The following is a 13,749-nucleotide window of genomic DNA, read 5'->3' on the forward strand; positions in this document are numbered from 1 at the left end:
CATCTCCAGCTTTAATCACTACAATAAAGTGTGAACATCCCTCATCTTATCAAAATAGGCTGAGATTAGAAGTCATTGTATAGCCCCTCAGGAACTGAAAGCCTAAAGTCACATGGCGGGCTTTCCCTAGAAGAGGCAATGCAGGGCTCTTGCCAATGCTTTTGCCGGTGGCCGAGATCCCCATCGTCCGGATAAAATCCCGGCTTTGGTTTGTGAATCAGGCATGCAGACCTCCACGACTGATTTTGTGACCCTTGCTCCTAATGGCCTGTGCTGTTATTTAGACTTGCCCTGCACCCTTCAGCTCAAAACATGTTTGCCCATTAAGTTGCTGAAGATGCAAGCTGATAACTTGGCATTGAGAGCAACCAGCAGGCTATCTCCTTAATCAGTCAGATTGAAGGATTGTGAAATGAACAGTTCAGGGACTAAGAAAGAAGTGTAAATTCAAGAGGGTGAATTTAATATCAAATCAGGTACAGAAAGAGAAATAAAGAGAGGGTAATAAAGATAGGATTAAGAGAAAGGCAAAAAGGAAACGTTAAACAATTTTTTGGTATTTAATATTTCCAACAACAATTAATATCTGAAGACTTCACACTTGTAATAGTTAATTTTCAGTGCCAGAGAGATTGATTGACAGTAATTAACAATTATTATGTCGTTAAAAGGGAACGTACACTTGAAATGACAAGAATTAGCTTTCTGTGGCGAGTTCAGTTTGTATCTACTGTGGAAATACAGCAACTTTACGGCATTCAATGCATATCAATGGTGAGGTGGACAGCAAGCTAATAGTGGAATTGTGCAGCTCCAACAACAACTTTTGAATATTGGCATTTACCCGCACATCTGCTCGTTGCCTGAAGTTGCTGTACCATTTACGCATTAATAACAAGTGCCATTGGTCTCATGGTTATTTTGGCAGTAAAATTATTGTTATCTGGCTTACATTATGTGCCATAGCAGAGAAATTGTTGGATGGTGCATCTAGAATGCACGTGTGAAATCCAAGGCTTGCTCCAAATTGGATCCGGGGCTTATCGTAATACCACTGAGCTGTAGACATCAGTTTTGCATCCTGATACAGCTCACCAGTTGCCGCCCTCCCGAAATAATCTGGCTTGGACCCTGCACCAGCCCGTAATAGGTCCTGGGGATGGAGGGGATGTAAATAGGATGGGGTGTGGAGTGACTACTGCCAGCTGAAAGTAGGCTGCAAGTTTGCTGTGAAGCAAGGAAGAGCATGGGGACCAAATTTCCTCCTCATATTTTATAACAGTTTAAGTATACAAGGAACTTGCAAACTCATTTGCAGGACTGGAAATTACATTCCAAACTACAGCCTCTAATTTTATATTATAACTGCAGATACGATAGGTATAGTTAACATTAACTCTGATCAGGAAACCACAATAACCTTTAAGACTATGTTGCGACTGAGGCGGGAGTAATACACTGTCAATTCAGTCCCATTACTCCACAGGACACAGCATATTATTAAAGTTTCCCACCTACTGGAAATTAACTAAATTAACACTTTATTAACCCCCCCCCAGAATAAAACACATCAACCAGGTATCTTTAAACAACAAATTAACTATTTATTAATAAACCAAATCTTAACCAATACTGAGATAAATCTATGTCTGAAAAGACTTTATAACTTCTTATTCCTCCTAACCCTCATGCACACACATACATTCAAAAACCAATGGTTAACCTGTTCTAAAATGATGTCTTAAATTAAAGCTGTTTCTTAGGAATAATAAAACAACTGGGTTGTAAGTCTTGGTGGGTTATGCGCCCGGTTCGGTGAGGAGTCCCAGAGTTGAATAGTCAGACGCCTCACAAAGTCTCCAGGCAAATTTGATGAACAGTCTGTAATGAATAGGCATTCACGATACTTCAGCTGCAGTAGGCGTCACACAGATCTTTCAACAAGGAGTATAACAATAGGTCTGTTTAGATTTTTGAGTTAGCAGTCTATCAGCAGAAATTTTACTGAGTTTCCAGAACTCTCAGTAACACAAAAGGCAACAGAAAGTCACTCCTGAGTTAGAGACTTCTTAGAGATGGGAGTAAAAAGGAATTTGTTACCTCCAATAATGCAAATATTTCTTTTCATGGGTCTTTTCCTCTTTAGGCAAAACACAGCCTGTAGGCCAGTGTAGATTTTCTGCTGAGAGAGCAACAAATCCTTCCTTCAGGCGAGCACGCTTCGCCAGTCTGCCAGTACCAACTGGTTCTATCCAGTCTTTACACACAGTCAAATTGATACAAAATCTCTCTCTTGCTGCTGCTTAGGAAACAGGCTTGCAGTTCACACACTGTTCCCAGAGAATATAAAAAACTGCTCTCAGTCTTAAAGGCACGGAGACCCTCCCCTGTAGTTTTCAAACAGAGAAAGAAAATAACTTCCATAACAACTGTCACTTAAGTCTGTTCTGCTTTTCTATCTCTCAACATTCAGATAAACTTTACAGTTATAATAAATAAAGTGGCTAGTAATAGAGCTGTTACATCTTTATTTTAATTAACTGAATGAGTGGAGCTCTATGATACATGCCAGTGTCAGCATTAATTTGATATGTACTGTTACAGGCAAACATATAAGGAAATGAAAAATCCCTGTTTATCGCATCTCCAGTAAACAAAAACCAGTGGCTCTTATTTACTTGAAATGCTGAATGTGTTTCTTGTTGAAAGGAATGACCTGTTTAACCACATTAACTATTGCTGACTATATAATTATAATTATTGTGTTTTTTTTAAATGTAAGAATAAGCTGGGCCATGCTCAGAGTATATTCTGTTGTTACTCACAGATCATAAATACTTATCAGGTTATGGGACTAATGTTTCAGAATATGGACTAATGATAAGAGTGGTGCATAGTGGTGAAAAATGTGTTGCTTCGGTGATCCAGTGCCATGATGAACGTCACGAGTTCTGTACCATCAGTTATGAAGCGGACACTCCTTTTTTGCACTTGGCATAAGTAATTGTCTAGTTGGAGCACATGCGGGAAAATTGGGTGGTGGATGGGGGTGTACGGTGGGGAGGGATTGTACGCTTGTAGTGGAGACCATCTGATTTTTCAATCTGAAGGCAGGGTATTGTTCCTGTCTGATTTTCCTCTATTTGCTCCTCCCAGGTGATTATTTACAAACAAAGGGAAATCTATTGCAGGATGTTTAAAATCTGTTTCTAGTTCAGGAAACCCTTGGATGATTGAAGCAGTGTTGTTGAATCAGCATGTAAATGAGACCAAGAGACTCCACCTCTTGGCTGATATTCTTTAAACAAAGCTTAGAAATAACTGTGATATTACTAGACAAATGCTTAACTGGACAATGTATGTCAACCAAGAGCGATGTCTCAATTCATTCCATCTTCGCTTCCTCCGGAGAATCCTTGGCATCAGGTGGCAGGACCGTATCTCCAACACAGAAGTCCTCGAGGCGGCCAACATCCCCAGCATATACACCCTACTGAGCCAACGGCGCTTGAGATGGCTTGGCCATGTGAGCCGCATGGAAGATGGCAGGATCCCCAAGGACACATTGTACAGCGAGCTCGTCACTGGTATCAGACCCATCCATGTCTCCGCTTTAAAGACATCTGCAAACGCGACATGAAGTCCTGTGACATTGATCACAAGTCGTGGGAGTCAGTTGCCAGTGATCGCCAGAGCTGGCGGACAGCCTTAAAGGCGGGGCTAAAGTGTGGCGAGTTGAAGAGACTTAGCAGTTGGCAGGAAAAAAGACAGAAGCGCAAGGGGAGAGCCAACTGTGCAACAGCCCACGACAACCAATTTTATCTGCAGCGCCTGCGGAAGAGTCTGTCACTCTAGAATTGGCCTTTATAGCCGCTCCAGGCGCTGCTACACAAAGCACTGACCACCTCCAGGTGCTTACCCATTGTCTCTCGAGACAAGGAGGCCGAAGAACTAGACAAATGCTTAACTTAATATGACACTCCTCCATCTACTGCTTAAATGCTTTTTTTCAATGGGTTAACACCTTCTCTAACAGTGGACAAAGAAATCTCAAGTGACTATGTGAAGCGTTCATTCATTAAAACCATCAACAGTATTTCTTAGCTTCCTGTGAGCTACAAAATGTTCAATTGATCTCTCTATTACATTTTTTGCCCCTCGTTTTTAGTCAATGATTTTTTTTCTTTGGGTCTGCCCTCCCCAGGCATGTGACCAAGAAAATGACAAGTCTTTCAGAGGCACAGAAGAGTGACTTGGGGACCACTCTCCTACCAATTTCTTTTTTATGGCCCTCCCTCCCAATAAAGATCAGCAGCCCATTGGTAGATGAGATAGATACAATATGACACCTGCCATTCCAACCGCAGAGATTTAATCATCAGAAGCTTTCATTCCAGGCAAGTAGCCTGCTGCAGGGTAGTATGGTCAGTTAGACTAGGTATTCATGTTCAGAAAATGTCAATAAATGTTGCCAAGTCTCACTGATTTGGAAATGTTATCACTAGGGGCTGAATTTTATTCAGACACCGCGCTCTGTGGCGGTGCACTTTGAACTTGACAGAATGCCCGCATTCAGCAGCCGCCGCAGAGCCCCCGCGATATTTAGTGCGGGGGCTCATTCAAACAGTGGGGATGTGTGCCCGTCCCCGATGACATGTAGGGGCAGCCTCCGCGTCCCCGGCAATGGCATCTGGTGCCATCATGCGGGCGCCGGCATCATTTTAAAGGGCTTTAAGCCCTTAGAATTACTTTAAATTTCTAAACGGGCAGCAGTAATAAATTTTTATTAAACAGTAAGAAATATGTGGATGGCCCTTCCCCAAGCCCCCCCATTTCAGGCATTGAAATCACCAGCACGTTCCTTTTTCCCTACCCAAACCTTTATCCCCTAAACTTATAACATTTGGCCTATAACCGCTTCCCACCATCCTCACATCCAAAAAAATTGATTTCCCTGCTCCTCCACCCCTCCCGCCCTGAAATTTTTATTTCTTCCCCCTCCCCACCAAGTTCTCCCCTCGGAACTCCATGCGGAGCTCCGAAGGCGCGCAAAGGTTGAACGGAGGCCATAAAATCGGCATGGGACGGCAGGTAAGTTCATTTGAATATCATTACGGTCAATTTAAATATGCAGATGAAGGGCCCACTGCCAGGCGGTGGGGGGGGGGCCCGCACCTAGGCCCCCTTGTTACCGGTAATATGCAGCGGGCCCTTCTTGACGTCGCAGGTCGAGGCAGGCCTCTCCCCACAACATTTTACCAGCCCCTGCGACCGGCGGCATCGAGGGGCCAGTAAAATTCAGCCCTAGGTGACTGAAAAATAACCCAATTGCCAGTTTCTTTTAACAATGGCAGAAATTTTACAGTGGGCAAACAGGAGCTGGCTTCCGACGTAAAAGTCAGTGGTGAACCTGCTTCTGCCTCGCCTGAGGATCTGTTCCATATTTTACGGGTCCCCAGGCTTTAATTGCTCTGAGGCGGGACATCCACCTGCTAATGGAGCTGCCGGCTAATCAACGGGCCGGCAGCTCTTAGTCCTAGCAGTGCCATCTGAAGCGGTGGCCACTGCTGGAACTACAGCCCAGCATGAAGACGAGATGCCTGGGAGCCGGGAAATAAAGTAAGTTTTGGTTGCCTCACTGGGGATAATCGGGTAATCGGTCGGGCTGTTAAATGGCCACTTAAGGGCCTTGATTGGTCTGGGGCGGGCGGGCTGTTTTTTCTGCACCCTGCACTACGTAAACGGCGGTGGAGGCAGGAGCGGGTTGATAAAGCCTCTTGGAGCCTCCTGCTCCATTTTACACCACCACCCCCCCACCCCCCGCCACCACCATCCCGCTTTTTGGGGTGGCATAAAATTCCGGCCAATGTGTGCCAAGGTGAGCAGTTTTCTATTTTCTATTTTATTTTAAAATAGAACATTCAATAAACTTTGTCTAATGATACATAAATAACAGTTATTGGAATTTGTCATGTTTAGTGATGCCAAGACACCGGCAGCAGAAATTGGCTCAGATGTCATGTGTTTGAAACATGTTGAAAGGGTGATCAGCGGGCTTGAAAATGCAACAAAATATTGTCAAAAATCGAAATTTTCTTTGGGGGACGTGCAGTTGCCTAGTAAATAAATTTAGTACCATTAGTGCTCACTTCTTTAAAAAAAAATCAGTTTGTCTCTGCAAAAATTTGTTTATCACTTTTTTCATGCTAATTAAACTGATTAATATCGGATGTAACTGCGACTTAAATCATGACACGTTCATGCTCCAGTGAACTCCCTATATAACTACTTTGTATGTCATACATGAGACCATTTGGTTTCAGTTTTCACAGTACAACAATTTGAATTGCAGAATGTGATACCCTATCAGTAATAAAAATTCTGAAACTCAGACTAATGAAAAGTAACTTAACAACTTCTTCAGTTACCTTGAAACAGTGGCCTTAGCCATGGGTCTATTCAGCACTGATTTTCAGTTGTACATTGTTTTTGAGTTGTCAACTTTATTGAAGCTGTCCATCAACTTTTTGACCTATATGAGAAAATATGTGTTTTTGCTTTTATGTTGCTTTTAATGTCAGACCAAGGAATGGCTGCTGTATTATTCCTCATAAAGTATTTAACTTCTTCAGATATTCTAAAATGACAGAAACCCTGTGGGTATTTATGTGTGTGAAAGCTTCACTGGCGTAGTGGTTTTGCGTGATAGCTGCATGAGCAATTTTCTAGTAATTATGAGTGTCTAATCTCTGGTCCTGTCACTTCAGGCTGGCATGATACGGACAGACAAGGACGAATTCTTTATTGAACCACTGCAGAAAGACAAAGTAGAGGAGGAAGAAGAAAGTGGGAGAGTCCATGTGGTGTACCGGAGGTCAGCTACCAAGAGACCACTTCCTGCATCAATCAGTGATGTCCATTCAAAGGGTCAGTAAACATATGGTTGTTTTCATAGATTCAAAGGCTCACCCCCTTTGAAAAGATTTGAATGAAACTAGGGTATCTGATTGGAAGTTCCATTTAAAATACTTTATATTGGGAAAAACCTATTCCAACAATAAAATATAGTTTTTGGATTTCATTAGAACCTTTATGTTGGATGTTTGTTAAATATTGCAATGAAATAGAAATAAAGAAAAAACTAGATTCTGACTGTTGTATCCATTAAAATACATGTAGATGAAACATAATCTTGTTGGGCATTTCTATATAAAACTCTCAGATCAGAATGTTCATGATAAATAGCACCCACACGATCTGTGTGTTTATTTCAGAGAACATTATATTCAGATCATCCATGGCTAAAAAGTGTAATTGTATTTCACAATCTACTTTCTTCTTGCTTTATAATCTGCTCTAAAGATTGTTCAGAATTCATCCCAATTCTACAATTTCTAAGGAAGCTGAGGTTTTTTATTACTGAATGGATTCTGTTGTTTAAAATCATTTTTTTTTCTGGAGTCAGCAATATCATTCCACCAATTGGAATGAATGGAAATGTGAAACTGTTGGTGACCTTTTCTTGTTTGAATATCAGAACATTTGTATGTCCTGGTAGGAAACACAAATGTTTCTAACATTTCTGCTTGGGTAAAAAAAAAATGCATTTATATATCACCTTTCATATTCTCGAGAAGACAGAAAGCACTTCATTCCCAATTAATTACCTTTGAAATGCAGTCACTGTTGTTTTGCAGGCAGCTACAGCAACCAATTTGCACACAGCAAGGTCTCACAAACAGCCATGAAATAAGTGACCCGTTTATCTGCACCCCCCTCCCCCCCCCAAGTGACCCTGCTCCAAAGGGTTCATTTACATTTTCCAGGGAGGTGTCTGCACCAGTGGTGACACTACAGGGTGACCATAAATCAGAACTGGAACTAGGGGGAGTTAGAAGTGGCATCTACTTTTTGCAGCTCCCTCATTGGTGGGCCTCTGTTTGAATATGCCGGGTGGGACCCAGTATGACTGTTTCCAGCAGGTGTGCGTACCACTGGCTGCTGTTAAGGTTTATCTAATGGGATTTACAGGGGTGCCTGGTAACCTCCTGGAAATGTCCTGAAAAGTAAAGGACAGGCCGAAGAATCTCGCTTCTCACTTATCCACAATGCTGAGCCATTAGAAGTTGCTGAAATGAGGAATGGATGTCCTTGACCAATCTGTTTTGGTGGTTTTGAAACAACCAAAGGGTCAGTGAAAGAAATGAAATTTAAGGAAGGTCTCAACACAGGAGATGGGGGCTGACGAGCAGAAGATTTAGAGAGGGAATTTCAGAGTGTGAAGCTGAGACAGCTAAAGACACAGCCATCAATGGTAAGATGAAGGGAGTAGGGAAATACACAGGTGGGCAGAGTCAGAGGAATGAAAAGTTTGAGGGGTCGTTGAGCTGGAGGAGGCTACAGAGATAGAGAAGGATCATGGAGGGACTAAAACACAATTTTTGAGGCATTGTAGGTCTGGCAGTCAATGCATATCAACAAAAATCAAGGACATTGAGTGACCGGGGCTAGATGTGGGTTAGGATATGGGCAGCATAGTTTTGGATGAGCTGAAGTTTATGGAGGGTGGAGAATGGGGAAGGGGGGTGGGAGGTGGTTAGCCAGGAGAGCATTGGAATAGTTCAGTCTAAAGTTAGCAAAGGTTTCATTCGAAGATAGGTTAAGGAAAGGTGGAGATAGATGATGTTACTGAGATGGAAGTAAGTGGTCTTTGTGATGGAGAGGAGATGGGGTTGTAAGCATAGCCTTGGATCGAATATGATCTTGAGTTTGCAAAATGTTTGGCTCAGCCCAAGAAAGTAGCTAGGAGGTATGCATGGAGGTTTGGTGAGGGCCAAAGACAACATTCTTTATTGTAACTCATGCACGAAAAGATATGTTAAACATTTTACCAGCACATGAATGAGATAAGCTTGAAGAGGGAATGGTGAAAAAGGAAGAGAAACTAGACAAAAATATAGATTCAGGGCTATGGTGGAGAGGGTCCTGGGTGAGATTTGGCTTAGCAGGTAAAGGAACAGGAAGGCAGCAGCAGAGACAGCTGAATGGATTGTAACGATCTTGGTGCAAAGTAGTACATAAGCTCCTTGTATCTCTTGTTAGAGGTGAGGGGGCAGGGGAGAGGGAGGAGACCCTGGTAATTTGTTGAGCTGGAGGAAGCTACAGAGATAGGGAGGGGAAAGATAATGGATGGGTTTACAATGGGGGTATTGGAGAACTGGGATCCAATGTAGGTCAGCAAGAACAGGGGCAATAGGTGAACTAACTTAGTGTAAAAAGAAGCCAAAGTCTTTCTTTGCTCCTCAGGTGGTTCCTCAAGTAATGAACAGTTTCGGTTGAGAACAGTGAGGCCCAGTTGAACTTGATGCCATCCAGACACATCGACTGATGGATGGCCAAGCTTGTTGTACACCAGATACACTGAGGTTTATGCTCCTTGCCCTTGAGAGAGCAACAATGGAGGTCATACCGGAGGGGACACTATTTCCAATTTCCTAAACGACAAGTTTTCAGAAGACCATCCTTTGGAATTATAGGGCATGATTTTACAGCCCCCACCCCCCGCCCCCCCGACGTCGGGAGTAGTGGCGGGAGAGGCCCGCCACAAGCCTCGACGCCAGGGAGGCCCAGCCCGATATTGCCGACAGTGGCGAGGTCTTGTGGCGGCCGCCCTGCAGCTCGGTGATGGGACCAAAATTTACATAGGCAAATTTATTAACATAAATGAATTAATAACTTACCCACTCCCGACGTCCGTTCTGAGGCGATTTTGCTGCCAGCGGCCGGCACTCCTGTGCTTTCGGATACCCGTTCGTAGATCCGATGCAGGACACTGGTGGAGAGGGGGGGAGCAGGTAAGTATTTCAGTGCGGGAGGGGGGAGGAGCGGGTTCAAACTAAACCGGTGCAGGGGATGGTGGGAGGGGTGAAGTAAAAAGTTTGTGAACTTTGCGGGGGAAAGATCAGGTGCACAAGGTTAAGTATTTTGTGGGGGGAGAGGGCAAGGAATGAGTGTATGGTTATTGGCAGGGTGGGAAAGGGCTAGAAACATGTATTGAAGCTGGGCCCGCGCATGCAGGCTGCCATTGTTTAAATTTCAGTCCGTTGTGCGCATAAAACAATGAATGCTAAAAAAGTAAAATAAAAATAGGAAATTCTAGAAATGCATTGCAGTCAGTAAGCATTCAAAAGAAAAATGAAAGGTTAACATTTGAGGTTGAGCTCCATCAGCACAAGACTCTTCGTCAACCTTAGAATAGAGGTGGTCCAGCGTTCAGTCCATGAAAGGTTAAGCATTAATATGATGCAATTTATTGGTAAAATATCTTTTATAAAATAGGATTTTAGATTCTTTTCATTTATTCCAAATAGTTCATTCATATTAGGCATTAAAAGCATGCCTGAAACTCAGTATGGATTAGGAACTATCTCTCAAAAATCAATTTGAGGGCAAAATATTCCGTCTGGTACAATTTTACTTTCAGGCAAACTAAAAAAAATTCTCTTGACTTGCCTAAAGCATTTCAGGTTACGTGAACCATCTTTCCAAACCAATTGTTCAAATTAGAGCTGAAGCTGATCTCATAAAGAAAATCTGTAATGAACGTAATGGCGCCATGGAAATGGATTTATAATTATGGTGAAAAATATTTATGACTTAAGATATTCAATTTCAAAATTCTTCTGTAAATGATTGAATTCTATCCAGAACTCATAAACATCTGCAGTGATACCAGTGGAATGACTTGAGGTTTAACTTTGGAGACTGAATATGTGCTGGCACAGCTCCGAATGGGAGATTCAGTTCCAAATATTTGTCTGAGAGAATGACATTAATTCACTGAAAAGAAGGTTCTGTCACCATAGTAACCAGGCATATTCAAAATTTCTGTATAATCTGGGATAGAAAAACCAGAACACCTCTTCCCTGAAAACACAAGCCTTAATCAATGGGCAAGACACCTGACTGATTTTTGACGACCTGCTTGATTTCTGCCAAGTAGGGAAACCACTTCTATTATATTTGTAGTTTGTGGGCATGCTTTATATTAATTTCTCCACAAAAAAAATCTTCTTGTGTGGTACATAGAAACAAACAGTTTATGTCTGCACAAAACTAATCCGCACAAGACCAAACAAGATTATTACAAATTTGAAAGTGCTTAACTTTTGATTTTGTTTGTTGATTGGAATCTATCAGATTTACTTTAGTACTCACTGTCAGCAAATGCAATGAGGTCCCACATACTGCAATCATTGGTTGAGGGATAAATGTTGACAAAGACACCAGGAAAGCTCCCCTACCCTTCTTCAAATAGTGCCATGCCATCTTTTATGTTCACTTGATTTAATGAAATCCAAAAGACGACGGGCTGAATTTTACAGATCCCCCGACTTCGGGGGTCGTGGCGGGGAGTGTGGAAAATGCCTGAGAGTGGGCCGCCACGCACCCAGACGCCGGGAAGGCCAGCCTGATATTGCCGGTGGTGGCGAGGCCTCGTGGCGGCCCACTTGCCACTCAGCGAGGGGACCGCCATTTAAATATTCAAATAAATTAAAATCAAGAACTAATTATATTTACGTTGCTGTCATCTGTCCCTGTACAATCTTCATGCCGATGTCCGGCACTCCCGCAACTTCGGATCCCTGTCCGGGGAAATGAGGCGGAACACTGGTTGGGAGGGGGGGGAGGAGGTAAGTTTCTCAGTGGGAAAGGGAGGGAACGGGGTCAAAGGAACAGCATTGGTGTAGGGGATGGTGGGAAGGGTTTTAAGTTAAAGTTTATGCACTTTGGTGGTGGTGGTGGGGAAGGTCAGGTGGTCAAGTTAAGTCTTTTGAGGGGGAGAGGGCAAGTAATTAGTTCTAATTAGTTGTAATGAAAAAACCTAGAGAACTGGGTGGTGATTAGACACTAGCGTTTCACCTTGGCAATCCAGATTCACCGTTCAGGCTGAAAGTCTCTTTATTAGGATGAAAACGTCTTTTCTGTCTGTCACCTTGAAGGACTCTATGCAAACTGAGCTTGGCAATCACAATCTAGTTCCTACTGGGCATAGGTTAACAACACAAAACTGGTATGAATTGGCAGTCTCACTCAGAAAAGCTATAGAATGGGTGGTGTGGAAACACAAAATGTTCGCACAGCAGAGGCAGAAGTTAGGGTTGAGGCACATATTACTCTGTATCTGGATGTGCTATATCTGACCTGGTCTTTGATAGTGCTTGATACTGACATTGGATGCCTGTCACATCCTTTACAATGATTACCACAAAATGAAATTAGAAAGAACATTCAAACATACTTACCCTGCGTTCAGTTTTGAATCGTTAGTACTTGTGGACTAGTTGACATTTAAAAAACACTATGATGATATACCCTCGCAGTGGTTTCTCCACTGCTTCTGCAAGCTTCATTACAGAGACATGTGGGTTAGTGATCCAATGCTTTCACCCTTGTCTGTTTACTTACAGGAAGCCAAGGCTCAAATGTCAGGATAGTAAAATTCTGTAATCATAGCTCCTGAACATGGATGACCTGAAGTATTCTGTTAATTTATATTGTTTTATAATAGGAATTTTGCTTGCATTAACAGATGGCCAGTGGGAAATACCAGTATCACCAATTTGACCGCTTCCAGTGGAATCTTGTTCAGATGAAAAGCACAGCGAAATTCTTTAGTGTGAACAGCAGCATCTCACCTGGCCATGGCTGCAGCTGTTCAGTCTCACTGATCAAAGGCTTCCCAGCCCACTTCCCACTGTGCATTCACCTTGGTGACCCTGGTGAGTTCCACACAGCTCGGGAAATGGGTCCGCTGTCTGTTAAAGCCAGAATGCAGGGTTAAAGAAACAATTAATTGCCTGTTTGCGTAATCTAATTACCTTCCCGACAGCTGCAAGGAGTTTCTCCGCTCGTCTGTAAACCCGCCCGGGTAAAACCCAGAAGAGGTTGGGATCCCAGCCCAATGTCACTTTTAGGGGATTTCACTCCCTGTATACACCCAAACCCACCTCCTCTTACCTGAGAAAAATCCCCCCTGTGTGTTTCAAGCTTCTCAGTGAGATGCTGTTACAGTGAAGCTTCTGGAGGAGCAGGGCAACACAGACAGCATTTAACTACGCATGTGCAGTCACCAGAAGTTGCTCTCCAATTTACTCTTCACCGACCAATTCTACAGCCTTACTGTTATATTTACCACAAAATCCAGGCCATTACTAGATAGTAATATCTCCCTTTTTAACAAATCAAACCCCCTCTTACCAAGAATAATTTCTGTCTTCATAAACCATGCACTGTTTATTAATATTTTCTGTACCTCTGGGAATACAACTTTTTTATCTGTGATTTTTATAAAACTTATACATTCTCTGTCCTTGTTAACTCTTTGAAACCACATTAATACTCCAATGGTCTGTTTTTCTAACCAGTTCCAAATTGGTTGTATAGAGCTGATTCTGAATTCTGAGAGGAGCAACCTGTGCTGTTGGTTGAAATAGTTTGTAGACTCCAGTTGAAGCTGAATGCAAATGATTTGCAAACCACAGTCTACAGCATATCTCCAATTAAAATGTGTGCCGTGCAAATCCATCATTATTACAGTAACAGCAACGTTTGTGGTGGTGCTAGGGATAACTTCCAGACAATACTGATTTAGCGAGCATAATCCATCAACCTCTTATCTATTGCTGTTTACTGTCAAAACAGTACGTTCACATTTTAAAGAAACCTTCATCTGTTTTCTTTTCTCGT

General features: G+C 42.6%; 1 protein-coding gene across 1 annotated transcript in view; it reads left to right on the plus strand.

Moving 5' to 3' along the window:
* LOC137375905 (A disintegrin and metalloproteinase with thrombospondin motifs 2-like) overlaps positions 1-13,749 on the plus strand; it is a 315,989-nt gene that overhangs the window by 70,316 nt on the left and 231,924 nt on the right. The window contains exon 3 of the mRNA XM_068043568.1: positions 6,768-6,927. Coding sequence (XP_067899669.1) covers positions 6,768-6,927 — 160 coding nt within the window. The remainder of the gene's footprint in view (positions 1-6,767; positions 6,928-13,749) is intronic.

Source organism: Heterodontus francisci, chromosome 12, assembly GCF_036365525.1.
Source record: "Heterodontus francisci isolate sHetFra1 chromosome 12, sHetFra1.hap1, whole genome shotgun sequence".
NCBI lineage: Eukaryota > Metazoa > Chordata > Chondrichthyes > Heterodontiformes > Heterodontidae > Heterodontus > Heterodontus francisci.